This window comes from Geotrypetes seraphini, chromosome 9 (assembly GCF_902459505.1).
Source record: "Geotrypetes seraphini chromosome 9, aGeoSer1.1, whole genome shotgun sequence".
NCBI lineage: Eukaryota > Metazoa > Chordata > Amphibia > Gymnophiona > Dermophiidae > Geotrypetes > Geotrypetes seraphini.
The window spans coordinates 158,033,390-158,047,337 of NC_047092.1; the positions used below are offsets into that span (position 1 = coordinate 158,033,390).

Consider the following 13,948-nt stretch of genomic DNA (forward strand, 5'->3'; position numbering starts at 1 on the left):
AACATTTTATTTTACTAATTTTTAACCTGCTTACAACTAAGCTGCTTACATGTTAAAAACATACATATTAGTTAAAACCACACAATGCATACAGAAAAAAAAATACAAATACTACTTCCCAAATACAACCATCTGAAATGTAGCACCTCATATCTCCTCAAAACCTTAAGAGAAAGCCAGAACAAACTAATGGGTCTTCAACTGCCTTTTGAAATGATGGAAGGTGGTACAATAACATAGATATTCAGGAAGAGCATTCCATAATTTTAGTCCTATGTTGGATTGTCTGCAAATCTGGTACCACCATCATTTTGTCCTCGTTTACTCTCAGTGCCCATCTAGCCATATAGAACTTGATGGAACTTTTCAAAAACTCTGGAGCAACACAATACAGGCTCTGATAAACCAAACATAATAACTTTTTATCCCAGTTATACTGCACACAAAATTACACTGGCAGCTAGTGTAATTGTTTTAACCACAAGTGTCACATGATGATGTTCACCTAACCCTCTGACCACCCTAGCCGTGGCATTCTGTATCAATTAGAGAGCTTGCATTGTAGTCTGGGTCAGCCCCAGGTAGAAAGCATCCAAAAATCAAGTTTTGACAAAACTAAACTTTGCACCACAACTTGGAAATCATTTGCACATAGCATAGGTTTCAAAAACGCTTTGTAATCAATCTCAAAAATAGAAACGTGCTTGAATCACTTTCTCAATGTGGTCTTGAAATAACAGTCTCATCCAACCCACACACTTAAGTTTCTAATTGTGGAATGTACTGTCATACCACGTATTCAACCTGTTGACAATTCTGTGCCTACTTATCAGAATTTCTGATTTAACTGTACAGTACTCCCCTGAATTTCACGGGGGTTCCGTTCCAGGAACCCCTGTGAATTTTGAAAAACCTCAAATGCGTTTTTTTTGCCTGTCAAAAGGCTAGAGAGGCAGAAGAGGGCAGCTTGTGGGCCGGCGGGTGAAGAAAATCATTTGCGGTCTGCTCCAACCGCCTCTTCCTGTAGTAAAGTTGGGCTACACCAATCAGGAGCTGCTTTGACACGCAGCTCCTGATTGGTGTAGCCCAACTTTACTATAGGAAGAGGTGGTCGGAGCAGACCGCAAATGAGCGAGTCCGCAAACCGCGAATTCGCGAGGGAACACTGTATTCAACAAATTCCATATAATATGTCGCCTTCAAATCAACATCTTCATTATTCACAAGCAGAAAAAAAGAACTGAAAATCATCTGCATACATACGGACACTTACATGGGCCTGTAGTAGCACTCTACTCAGAGGTGCACTATTCTAGGCACCTAACTGTACGCATCTTTTATAGAATCAGGGCCTAAGTGCAAAGCACTTGTGGTAAATGCAGGGGGTGTACGCTAAAAACATTCTTATTTCAAGACGCTTTCATCACGGGTTAACCTTCTCACCCCTCCAAAAAAGAAAGATACCCTCACCTATTGCACTTTTATTGTAACTTTGTCTCCCTCCCCCTCTTTCCTCCTGGACTCAAATTGGTCATATCTGTCTATCAATTCCCCCCCTATGTTTTAGATTATATTTAAAATTTTTATAGTATTAACTATATTGTAAACCGTCTAGTTGGGATAGGCGGTATAACAAAAAAACGAATAAACTTGGAATCATTTAGTGAACAGGGCGTACAGTTAGGGGCTGATTCTAAAAACGGCACCTAAATTGGCCTAAAAAATGGCGCCGTCGCGTGTCGGTCGCACTTGGGCACCGTTTACAGAACCGCGGCTAGAGGCGCCTATGTAAAAACTTAGTGCCTGAAATGTAGGTGAGGGTTTTAAAGGCCTATGTTTTTGGAGAATTGTGTTTAGTGGTGCCTAACTCACTCTCCGCCCATAGAAACGCCTACTTAGGCGTTAGGCACTGCTAAGCGCATTGCGAGAGGTGCCTATCGCCCAATTAACCAATTATCGAGGCTGTTAAGGGTGTTTTGCCAATTAAGTTAGGCATCTTTTATAGCAGTGGTCCCCAACCCTGTATTGGAGGACCACAAGCCAGTCAGGTTTTCGGGATAGCCCTAATGCAGGAGGTAGGGAACTCCAGTCCTCGAGAGCCGTATTCCAGTCTGGTTTTCAGGATTTCCCTAATGAATATGCATTGAAAGTAGTGCATGCAAATAGATCTCATGCATATTCATTGGGGAAATCCTGAAAACCTGATTGGAATACGGCTCTCGAGGACCGAAGTTCCTTACCCATGCCCTAATGAATATGCATGAGAGAGAGTTGCATATAGTGGAGTTGACAGGCATGCAAATCTTCCCCGTGCATATTTATTGGTGCTATCCTGAAAACCTGAGTGGTTGGTGGTCCTCCAGGACAGGGTTGGGGACCACTGCTTTATAGACTCGGCCCCTTAATGTATGGCTGCTGTGTTAAATGCCTGAGCTGGACCCACCAGTTATAGAGCTGGTATAAGTACTTATTCTTATTCTTATTTATTCAGTTTTCTATAGCATTCTCCCAGGGAAGCTCAGAACGGTTTACATGCGTTTATTCAGGTACTCAAGCAGTTTTCCCTCTCTGTCCCGGCGGGCTCACAATCTATCTAACGTACCTGGGGCAATTGGGGGATTGAGTGACTTGCCCAGGGTCATGAGGAGCAGTGTGGGTTTGAACCCACAACCTCAGGGTGCTGAGGCTGGAGCTTTAACCACTGCACCACACTCTCCCCCTTAGCCTAAATGCTGATGATACAAACATAGCACAATATTCTTTGTTAACTAAGTGTGATTCTAGCCTACACTCTGCTTATGTGTATACCTACCTGTAAAGAATGTTCATGTAAAATATGCACATATTTACAGAATAGTTCTGAAGTGGATTTTTGTGCACAAAATGTTAAATAGTTACATGTGTAATTAGTACACAAACGTTAGCACCCACTTATAGAATTACCCTTGTAATGCCATTACACACTCTTTCAGCAAGAAACCCTAAAACCCTATGTGTAGGGGGTTACCAGACATCTGGATTTACCCGGACACATCCTCTGATTTTTAAAGGACTGTCCCGGCGTCTGGACGGCTTTTCAAAACCCGGCACTTTGTCTGGGTTTTGAAAACTTCCAGCTCGGGCCCACATTAGGAGGGATTCTGTGCATGCATGGACGCTGACCGCGTCATATCTGTGCATGCACAGATACCCTCCCAAAGTGGATCCAAGCATGCGAAGAGATTGGGGTGTATGTGACTTGGCTGGAACTGGGTGACCCTGGTGAGGGAGGGGGGGTAGGGCCAGGGGTCCGGATTTTACGATGGTAAAATCTTATAACCCTACCTATATGTCCTGTCTGTCTGTCCAAATTATATTGTAAGCTCTTCTGAGCAGGGACCATCTATTAAATGTTAAATGTACAGCGCTGTGTATGCCTTTCATAAGAACATAAGCAGTGCCTCTGCTGGATCAGACCAGAGGTCCATCGTGCCCAGCAGTCCGCTTACGCGGTGGCCCATCAGGTCCAGGACCTGTATAGTGATCCTCTATCTATACCCCTCTATCCCCTTTTCCTTCAGGAAGTTATCTAATCCCTTATTGAACCCCAATACCGTACTCTGTCCTATGACACCCTCTGGAAGCGCTATAGAAATGATAAATAGTAGTAGTAGTAATTTTACATACAGATATGGAGTTGGGCAAGTTTGGCATCTGTGTGTGGTCTGGTATTTTTCAAAAGTATGTGCATAAGTTTATCTGGAAAACTAGCCTGTGGTGCAAATAATGAGTGCAGATTTGCATATGCACTTTTTCCTAGTTGGTTTTCAAAGGGAAATTTATACCTTGAAAATTGGTGTTTATGTAGTTTGTTTTCATACATCTGTGCACAGTTTCAGTGTTGCTTCCACTGTTTACAATCCCCCCTGCCCCCCCTCCCACACATCATACACCTTCACATATTTGAAATACTGATCCTTTGAGTTATGGAATATTTCAACCACATTTACATTTATTTCCCCAGATTGCAGGTAATGTGCTGGAACAGATAACCAGTTTTGCCTCAGGGACATCGTATCATCTTCCACTGGCTCACCACATTCAGCTCATCTTTGACCTCATGGAACCTGCTCTAAACATCAATGGGCTTATTGACTTTGCTATCCAGGTAACAATGAGATCATGCGTGTGTGTGTGTAGAGGTGGGGAGGTGGGAGGGTGGAGGGTAGAAGGGGGGTTGCCCCTGGCCAATTCAAAGTGAAAACTCTTCCTTGACTTATCTGCAAATAGCAAATGAAAACGGTGCAGTTTAAAATTAGCGGCACAGACCTGTCATAAGGAAGAGAGAATGGTGTAGCGGTTAAAGCTACAGCCTAGGCACCCTGATGTTCCTCGTGACCAGTGGCATAGTGAGGGTGAGAGGTGACCGGAGCAATGGTGCCCCTCCCCTATCCCTCATCTTCCCCCCCCCCCCCCCCCCGTTGCGTGTGTGCGCCCCCCACTTCCCTTTCCCCGTACCTCTGGTTGTTCACTGCCGCGACCAACAACTTTAACGTGCTCCTCGCGACCGCCTCTGCTCTCCCTCTGACCCCATTTCCTATGTGCGTCATCCAGAAGTGATATAAGCAGGAGCCAATGCGGCCGCGAGGAGCACATTGACGACGTTGCTTGCGGTGGGGAGCAACAAGAAGTACAGGGAAATTGAAGGGGTGCGCGCATGCGGTGGGGGGGGGAGAGTGGGAAGAGGCAGGGGGCAGAGAAGAGAGAGTGGTGTCGGTGCCCCCATTATGATGGTACCTGGGGTGGACCTCCCCCCCTTACTATGCACTGCTTGTGATCCTAGGCAAGTCACTTAATCCTTCACTGCCCCAGGTACATTAAATAGACTGTTAGCGCACCAGGATAGATAGGGGGAACATGCGTGAGTACCTGATTGCAAACTGCTTAATACACCTTGTCCAAGTGGTTATATCAAATCCCATTCCCTAATCCATAACCTTTGAGTCTCAGTGATGCTAATGTGTAAACTGCTTTCACGATATACTGTCTTTCTGTGGTTACAAAGTTCCATCCCTTTCCTCAAAGTGAGGGCAGTGGAAATATAAATACATATCGTGTTTTCCCGAAAATAAGCCCTAGCATGATTTTCAGGGTAGGTCTTAATATAAGCCCTACCCCCAAGAATAAGCCCTAGTCACCGACGCCGGTAGCAGGCATCCCTCGCCCCCTTCCTGCTGCGCAGCCGAACCCCCGCTGATCCTTCCATCTCTCCTTCCCATTAGATCGCCGCCGACCCGCGAGACCAATATACCTTGCAAACGGCAGCGTCGGCAGCAATCTAATCAGGCTGTTTCGCGGCCTTCTCCCGCCGGGGAGTTCCATGTGCCGCATTGCTGATGACATCATCAGTGATGCGGCAGAGGAACACCCCGGCGGGAGAAGGCCGCGAAGCAGCCTGATTGCTGCTAACACTGCTGTTTGCAAGGTGTATCGGTCTTGGGTTCGGATGGGAGAGAGAGATGGAAAGGTCAGCGGGGGGTTCAGCTGCACGAGGGAGGGGGTAGAAAATCCTGCACCGGGGGGGGGGGGAAGGGAGGGATTGAAGCTATTCAAGGGTTCTGCTGCACAAGGGATTGGCGGGAGGAGGGAAGGATAGAAAGATGTCTGCTCGACCTAGCACTTCATTAAATTTGATGTAATGAGAAAAAAAAAGAAGAAAGATGCTGCAGAGGGAAGGCACAAGGGGATGGGTAAGAGGGGAGAGAAAGGAAAGAGGGAGAGAAACGAAAGGGGAGCTTGTGGCGCAGTGGTTAAAGCTACAGCCTCAGCACCCTGGGGTTGTGGGTTCAAACCCACGCTGCTCCTTATGACCCTGGGCAAGTCACTTAATCCCCCCATTGCCCCAGGTACATTAGGTAGATTTTGAGGACAGACAGGGAAAAATGCTTGAGTACCTGAATAAATTAATGTAAACCGTTCTGAGCTCCCTTGGGAGAACGGTATAGAAAATTGAATAAATAAATAAAAGGAAGAATTGGGGTAGAGGAGAGGAAGGGAGAGATGATTATTTAATATGAACAAAAATAGACCTACCCCGAAAACAAGACCTAGTGCGTTTTTTGGGCCCAAAATTAATATAAAACAGTGTCTTATTTTCAGGGAAGCACGGTAGTAAGAAATTCAACAAAAAAAATACTTTAACAGTATGAACCCCTATGATAAGACCAACTGCACCATCAAAAAAGTGGAGAAAAAAAGACCTCAGAAAAAATACAACCACATAATTCAGCACAATGAAGTCTAGCCAAATGGGGCTAATCAAAAAAACTCCAGAAAATACAAATGTTCATAAAGATTTCCATTCACATGTGCGGCCAAATCTTCCTACACACAGGAGTCCTCCAGGACTAAATTAATCCAAAAATTGGTTCCTATAACAGAAGGGCAACTATTTGTCCATATACAAAATTCCATTAGCCAGACTCAACAGCGGTCCTGCTTCACGCATAGCTGTTACAAGAGCACAGGCAAATGTTCCCCTTCAGAACCCCCAAATCATAACACAATAACCAAAAAAAAAGAAAAACTTGTCCCGTCTAGGATCACCAGTAGTTAGCAGCCTCTACCGACCATCCAGCCTGTAAAATCCTCTGGTCAAACTTCAGATCAGCCAGCCACACATAATGCTCCACAGCCAACACAGAGTAATAATGTCCCCATGCATTGACTGTTCTTTCAGTCAAAACCAGCTGTTTAAACTCCACAAAACAAAAATCTCTTCAACAATAATAGCCCCATCTCAAATCTTTGCGCCAGCAGTGCCCAAACTTAATGATCTTCAGTCTCCAATCTTTCCGCCGGGAGTACCCAGAACACTGATGCAGCGTGATGACATCACCAACACAAAAACCAGCTGGCATCTTTCTCCAACACAAACAAACTCAAAAAATAGCTTGCTGTCTTATCTTGAGCCTGGCGTCAATCAAACTTTAAACCCCGCCATACTTGACACTGTGTACAACAAAGCAGTGGCATCACCCCACTTTGACATCCGGAGATTCCAAGACAGCCACTTTTTGATGGTGCAGTTGTCTTATTAATGAAAGGTCACTTGGACACACAAAGTCAGAGGCATGAAGAAAGTACAAGAGATTTATTACGGTATACCGGACTCTAATGCAGTTAATAGCCTGCCTACTAGAGTCCGGTATACCGTAATAAATCTCTTGTACTTTCTTCACGCCTCTGACTTTGTGTGTTCAAGTGACCTTTCATTTGGTGCCCGAACAGGAACTTGAACTTGCTTAAGTATTTTTTGAGTTTCTTATTTATATACAGAATAATCTTTGTGAGGTTTTTGTTGATAAATATATAGTAGCATGATAAGGTGCTTTAGACACAATGGTATAGTAAACGGAGGGTTGGTGATGGGATAGGTCGCTGAAAAGCACTGGTTGAGCTACTGCCTCTGCACCCAGAGGTTGTGAGATCAAATCTCGGTGCTGCTCCTTGTGACCCTGGGCAAGGGTCACAATCTTCTAGTGCCTACCACTTTGAATGTCAGCTTTGAAATACCAAAGTGACATAAAGGCAGTATACTCCATTCTCTTTCCCTTTTCCTCTTCAAATCTTCACCATCAGCGAACAGGCTGTCCTGTGCGCTGCCCATACCGATCGTGTCCCTCACTCTGATGTCATTTCCTGTTTGCAGAACCAGGAAGTGATGTCAGAAGGAGAGCTCAGCTGACGCAAGAAGTGGATATGACAGCCTGCTCGCTGCTAGTGAAAATGTGATGAGATATTGAGGGGGAGGGGGGGGCATTGTAGCAGTGTTGGGATGGTGGGGATGAGCAAGAGCGGGGGAGGGCATGGGGCAGCAATACTGGTATCTCTATCGTTGGGACCAGCTTCCATCGCTATGCCACTGTTTAGCCACTTACATTTGGTATTGTTTACTCAAGCTGAGGGATATTGGGTATTGCTGGTTTATTCTGCAAACAAACAATACTAGGAATTACAACAAAGCATAGTAACTGAAGAGCACAAATTTACTGGACAACAGGAAACTGCAGGTAAAAGTTCAGCTTTAGCCTGCCTTGTCTCGTAAGATATTTCAGTAAATACGTATCTAAATAACTATCCAGTGTGGTCACAGAGTTGCTTTGTCTGTATCATTCTTTTTTGAAAAATAGCTATTAACTTGTGTTTTCCTGGATTTAACATGAATATAACAAAGTGTACGACAGTCACCATCAGCCTAAGTGTTTCTATTTGTTTTAAGTTTAGATATCTAATGAAATTCAGAATGTCATGATTAATTGAAACGTTTCCATAATGAACAGTACTGTTGAATGGGTAGAATCCACAGTGCCCTGACCACTCAGGTCACCAGCTTAGTAAAAGGAGTCCTTACTTTTCCAATGTAAGCATTTACAGTACTTTTGGAAACAGGTTTGGGAGCCCATTTGTTAACATTCATGAACAACCAACCATAACTGTTATTCTGTTGGGCAAAATAGGTCTAAAGGCCCCAATCACAGATGAACTGGCTAAATTATTGCGAATTTTACTAAATTTAGCAATAAAAACAATTCTTGGCCATTGGAAAGACTTTACGAGGTTTGAATATATTACTTGGTGGAATTCTGTATGTCTTATAGCTAAATTTGAAAGGGCTTTTGCTGAAAAAAGAGGTAGTTTGCACACATATCGTAAGACATGGAAACCTCTCATAAAATATAGTGACGTAGCAGATTAATTTTGTTGAAATTTATTAATGTACATCAATGCTGTTAATTATATGTTGATTATTGCTATTATCCATTCGTAGTTGCTAGTGTGCTACCTAAATCTGTGCTTTGTGTTAATTAATTTTTTTTTTCTGATGTATTATATAACTTATTGTATAGGATGATTGTTGGTTCCTATGTATAATGTAATCTGTTGTGATTTGATTGTATCTATAATATATTATATAATAAAAAATTTATTGAACTAAAAAAAAAAAAAAAATTGCAGAACAGAAGCCGTAGATTTCTAAGAGAGCTAGAAGAACTCCGGAGGGCATAATTTGAGGTTGAGGGGTGGTAAATTTAAGATTAATGTTAGGAAATTCTTCTTTATGGAGAGGGTGGTGGATGCCTGGAATGTGCTCCCGAGGGAGGTGGTGGAGAGGAAAACGGTGACAGAGTTCAAAAAAGCGTGGGATTTAACACAGAGTATCTTTAATCAGAAAATAATGGGTATATATTGAAGGAACTAAGGCCAGTACTGGGCAGACTTGCAAGGTCTGTGTCCTGTATATGGCCATTCAGTTGTGGATGGGCTGGGGAGGGATTCGACAGCTGGGATGGTGAGCTTTGATGGAGACTCCAGTAGATGGAACCTAAGCACAGCAGAGCTCTGGGATTCTGTATGTTAGTGTGACTTGTTGAGTTTTGTTTTAATGGTGTATGTATTGCTGTTACCCGTATAGATGCTGGATATGTGGGTTATAAGTGTTTTAAATAAATAAATAAGAAAAAGAACAATCTAAATTAAATCATTAATTTAAAGAGAGTATATGGTTGGACAGACTGGATGGAACGTTCAGGTCTTTATCTGCCGTCATTTACTATGTTACTATGCTTTGAACAGTGGAACTCTATTACCAGGCTATTGTGAAGTTAAGAGTCCTGGTGAAATGCAATCTAGCTGTCTGAAAAAGGGATTGCATGTGACTTGTGGCTATCAGTTTCACTCTGGCTTATAGAGCAGGCTGCGTTCAGTGATCATTTTAACAGAGGGCCATGCCTTCTGTAGTGCAACGCAGTGTACAAGTGGGTTTTTTTTTCTAATATAATTTTTTTCTTATACTACCACTTTACTCTTTTCCCTTTGTGTTACTTGAATTTCTAATTATTAAGACGTTCTCTAGTTTGAGTAATCAAATATCCAATTATTGTAACTTTCAACAGGGCAGTGAAGGGAGTTAGAAAGTTGGAAGTAGGCAGATGCTTCCTCTTATGGCATGGCATGGCATTAAAAGGAAGGAAGCCAAAGACTTTTCTAGCCATTGTTGTAACCTGTGATCCTGAATGCTGAGAAATTCTCAGAGAGAACTTCCGTCAATCAGGCTCATTATAAAGCTGTTTGATCACAAAAGAAAATGGTAAATTAGGCTTTATATGCTATATAACTTGCATTAGTGGCAGTTGAAGATGCATTCACAAGTTTGAGCTAGCAATGAATTTGCACTGATGTTTGCAGTAGACCTTGCAAATTCTGTCAGCTTGTTTTTAATTTTTATAGCGCATCAATTAACTGCGTGCAATGTCTGCAAGTTTAAGGGACCATTACTACTACTTTTTATCATTTCTATAGCCCTGAAAGGCATACGCAGCGCTATACATTTAAAATACAATTAACAGTCCCTGTTCAGAAGAGCTTACAGTCTAATTTTGACAGACAGGACATCTCAGGATTGGGGAGATTATGGTAGAGGAAATGATACAGTGGGTCTTCTGACAGCAGTGAGAGGGAGTTAAGAGTTGAAAGCAGTTTCAAAATAGTGAGTGCAAATAGGGTTAAGCGTTTGGCGTTTAGAAGATTAATACACTCGATAGCAACCAATAAACACTGGGAAACTGCGCTTCATGGATACGGCCATTGTTATGTAGAAGTAAAATATCTAGGGATTTATTATAATTCGGAAGTGTTTTTTGAGCAAATTATTTGTCATGTTTGGGGGGGTTTTCTTCTCTTTTTTAGCTCCTGAATGAGTTGAGTGTTGTGGAAGCTGAACTGCTGTTGAAATCATCCAGCCTGGCAGGAAGTTACACCACAGGCCTGTGCTTGTGCATCGTAGCCGTGCTGCGACATTACCACGCATGTCTAATTATTAATCCCGAGCAGACAGCACAAGTTTTCGAAGGGTTTGTAGATGCTCTAGTCTTATAAAATTGTTGGCAGTATTTTGGTTATTTGCAAAAACCACATTAAACATATTTCATGGTGACATGATGTGAATATAAACTGTAGCTCTAAGGGCTCGTTTTACTAAGCTGTGATAGCGGTTTTAGCGCGCGCTGAATTGCCGTACGCTAGACCTTAACGCCAGCATTGATCTGGCGTTAGTTCCAGCCGCCTAGGGTGGGTTTAGCGAGCAATAAAATCTTGCGTGCGCTAAAAAAGCTATTGCAGCTTAGTAAAAGGAGCCCTAAGTTTAATTTCTCTTTCTGTCGCATGTTGATTTATCAGATTTTTAGCTAACATTATCTAAAAATAAAAATTTGAGCGGGTTGCAAAAATACATACCTAATCCCTGTTTTCTTGATATCAATAGTTCATTTTTAGTGAGATGATTATGATCTGACAAAGGGGCTGATGCACTAAATTTTTGTTGCTACGGAAGCAAAACAGAAAAAAAAAAATCCTTAAGTGCATCTGATCCAAAGTCGGCAATCCTTACTGTAGGGCAGGGGTATCAAAGTCCCTCCTCGAGGGCCACAATCCAGTCGGGTTTTCAGGATTTCCCCAATGAATATGCATGAGATCTATCTGCATGCACTGCTTTTATTGTATGCTAATAGATCTCATGCATATTCATTGGGGAAATCCTGAAAACCCGACTGGATTGCGGCCCTCGAAGAGGAACTTTGACACCCCTGATCTATAGGAATGTTTCAATAATACAATTTTTTCTCTTTGATATGTTTTTTTGTTTTTTTTTACATTTTGCAGATTATGTGGTGTAGTAAAGCATGTTGTTAATCCGTCGGAATGCTCTTCTCCAGAAAGATGCATCTTAGCCTATCTCTATGATCTTTACGTATCATGCAGCCATTTAAGAAGTAAATTTGGTGACCTCTTCAGGTTGGTGTTATATGATTTTTTTTTTTCTTACAACTGCTCTATCTTGTTTAACATGATGATGTTGGATAGAATTATGGGGTGGTTTGTCTTGTTTAAATACCGGTAGCTATATGATTTAAAGAGAGAGAAGACGAGATTTGGATCATAGTCTAGAGCAGTGTTTCTCAACTCGGTCCTGGAGAACCCCCTTGCCAGTCAGGTTTTCAAGATATCAACAATGAATATGCATGTACGAAATTTGCTTAAAATGGAGGCAGTGTATGCAAATCAAGTTTATGCAAATTCATTGTGGATATCCTGAAAGCCTGACTGGCAAGGGGGTACTCCAGGACCGAGTTGAGAAACACTGGTCTAGAGAGGCCAAACCTGATTGACAAGAATATGGTTGTAAACTGGGTTGGGTTGTTTTTTTTTTAAGTTGCAGATTTTCCCCCTCTTTTACTAAGACGCGCTAGCCGATTTAGCACATGCTAAACGCCAACACATCCATAGAATAAATCGGCTAGTGCACCTTAGTAAAAGGACCCCTTATTCACTTATGCAACTAATTAGAGGCAATTACATTGAAAAAGATAACAGTTCAGAAAAGGCAAAAATAGTAGCCCTGTGCTAGCAAAGTGACTTTTCTTTTGATAAGGTTGAGAGTGTGGCACAGCCTCAGCACTTCAAATCCACACTGCTCCTTGTGACCCATGGGCAAGTCACTTAAGGGCAAATTCTATAAGAAGCGCCCAACAGGTGCTGATATAGGCACCGTTCAGCGCGATTCAAGTGAAATTGGTTGCTGTTTAGTGAATCGCGCTGAGCGGCACCTATTACAGAAGCGCCCAATAAATAGGCCAGCTCTACGCACAACTAAAAGATAGGCGCTCATGCAAGCGCTTAAGCACGCTTAAGAGCGGCGATTCTGTAACAAGGCACCTAACACGAAGCCACGCCCACACCTAACTTGCATAGCGCCTATTTTTATTGAAGGCCGCCTAAATTTGTAGAGGCGCCTTGTTACAGAATCGCTCTTTCTTGATAGGCGCCTAAGTTTCAATTATTGCTGATTAAAAAGCTTAATTGAGCTTGAGATTCTATTTAGATTAGGCGCAGGTTACAGAATTTGGGCTTTAATCCCTCCATTGCTCCCAGGTACATTATATAGATTGTCAGCCCACCAGGACAGATGGAGAAAAATTCTTGAGTACCTGAATAAATTCATGTAAACAGTTCTGAGCTCCCTTTGGAGAACGGTATAGAAAACTGAATAAATAAAGTACTAGTAACCTGTTTGTAGGAGAGGCTTTTAGCCCTTCATTTTCCTCCATCTAATTCAGGGGTCTCAAAGTCCCTCCTTGAGGGCCGCAATCCAGTCGGGTTTTCAGGATTTCCCCAATGAATATGCATGAGATCTATTTCCAGGCACTGCTTTCAATGCATATTCATTGGGGAAATCCTGAAAACCCGACTGGATTGCGGCCCTCGAGGAGGGACTTTGAGATCCCTGATCTAATTGATGTATTTGGAAACTTGCAGCCCCTCTCTCTCTCTCCCCAAAGAACCTGATTACATACAAAATCATGGCAGTCACAATACAACAATATGTATTATTTGTGATCTGGTAAATAAGTCTCTCTCATATCTTTCTAGTGTATGAATTGCAGTTTGTTTGCACTGTGGAGGGAAGACAAAATGATTTTTTTTTTAAATTTTAAAGTTAGCCTTGCAAAAAAAATACATAGTAAGGTCTTACCTCCTCAGTGTTCCTTTTTTCCACTTTGCTTTGGGTTTTCACTTTCTTAGAGCTTTCACGAGTGACTTCTTATATTAGATTTGCTGCTGCAGTGGGGATCACCATTCACTGGTCAGCATTCACAGTGTTTTCAGCATATTGAGGACAGTGTCTCTTCTCCAAGTTCCTTTTATTTGTAGTCTGCAGGATATATATATATTTTTAAAATTTTTGCAGAAGTTAACCAGTCTTCGAACATTCTGTACATGGCTGACCGACCTCTAAAATTGGAACTAGCTGCTGTTTTGCTGGTCTTAAAACAGTATACTGCTTTATCTTTCGATGTCTCCTGTAGCTTTGTTCAGAATTAGCCGCAGCTCAGCTGGTCTTGAGAAAGCG

At 42.4% G+C, this 13,948-nt stretch overlaps 1 protein-coding gene across 6 annotated transcripts in view; it reads left to right on the top strand.

The window, feature by feature from the left end:
* The window catches only part of MED12L (mediator complex subunit 12L), a 388,873-nt gene that overhangs the window by 260,801 nt on the left and 114,124 nt on the right, over positions 1-13,948 (top strand). For all 6 annotated transcript variants that reach the window (XM_033957964.1, XM_033957968.1, XM_033957967.1 and 3 more), the window contains 3 exons: positions 4,004-4,147; positions 10,729-10,892; positions 11,701-11,832. In XM_033957964.1, coding sequence (XP_033813855.1) covers positions 4,004-4,147; positions 10,729-10,892; positions 11,701-11,832 — 440 coding nt within the window. The remainder of the gene's footprint in view (positions 1-4,003; positions 4,148-10,728; positions 10,893-11,700; positions 11,833-13,948) is intronic.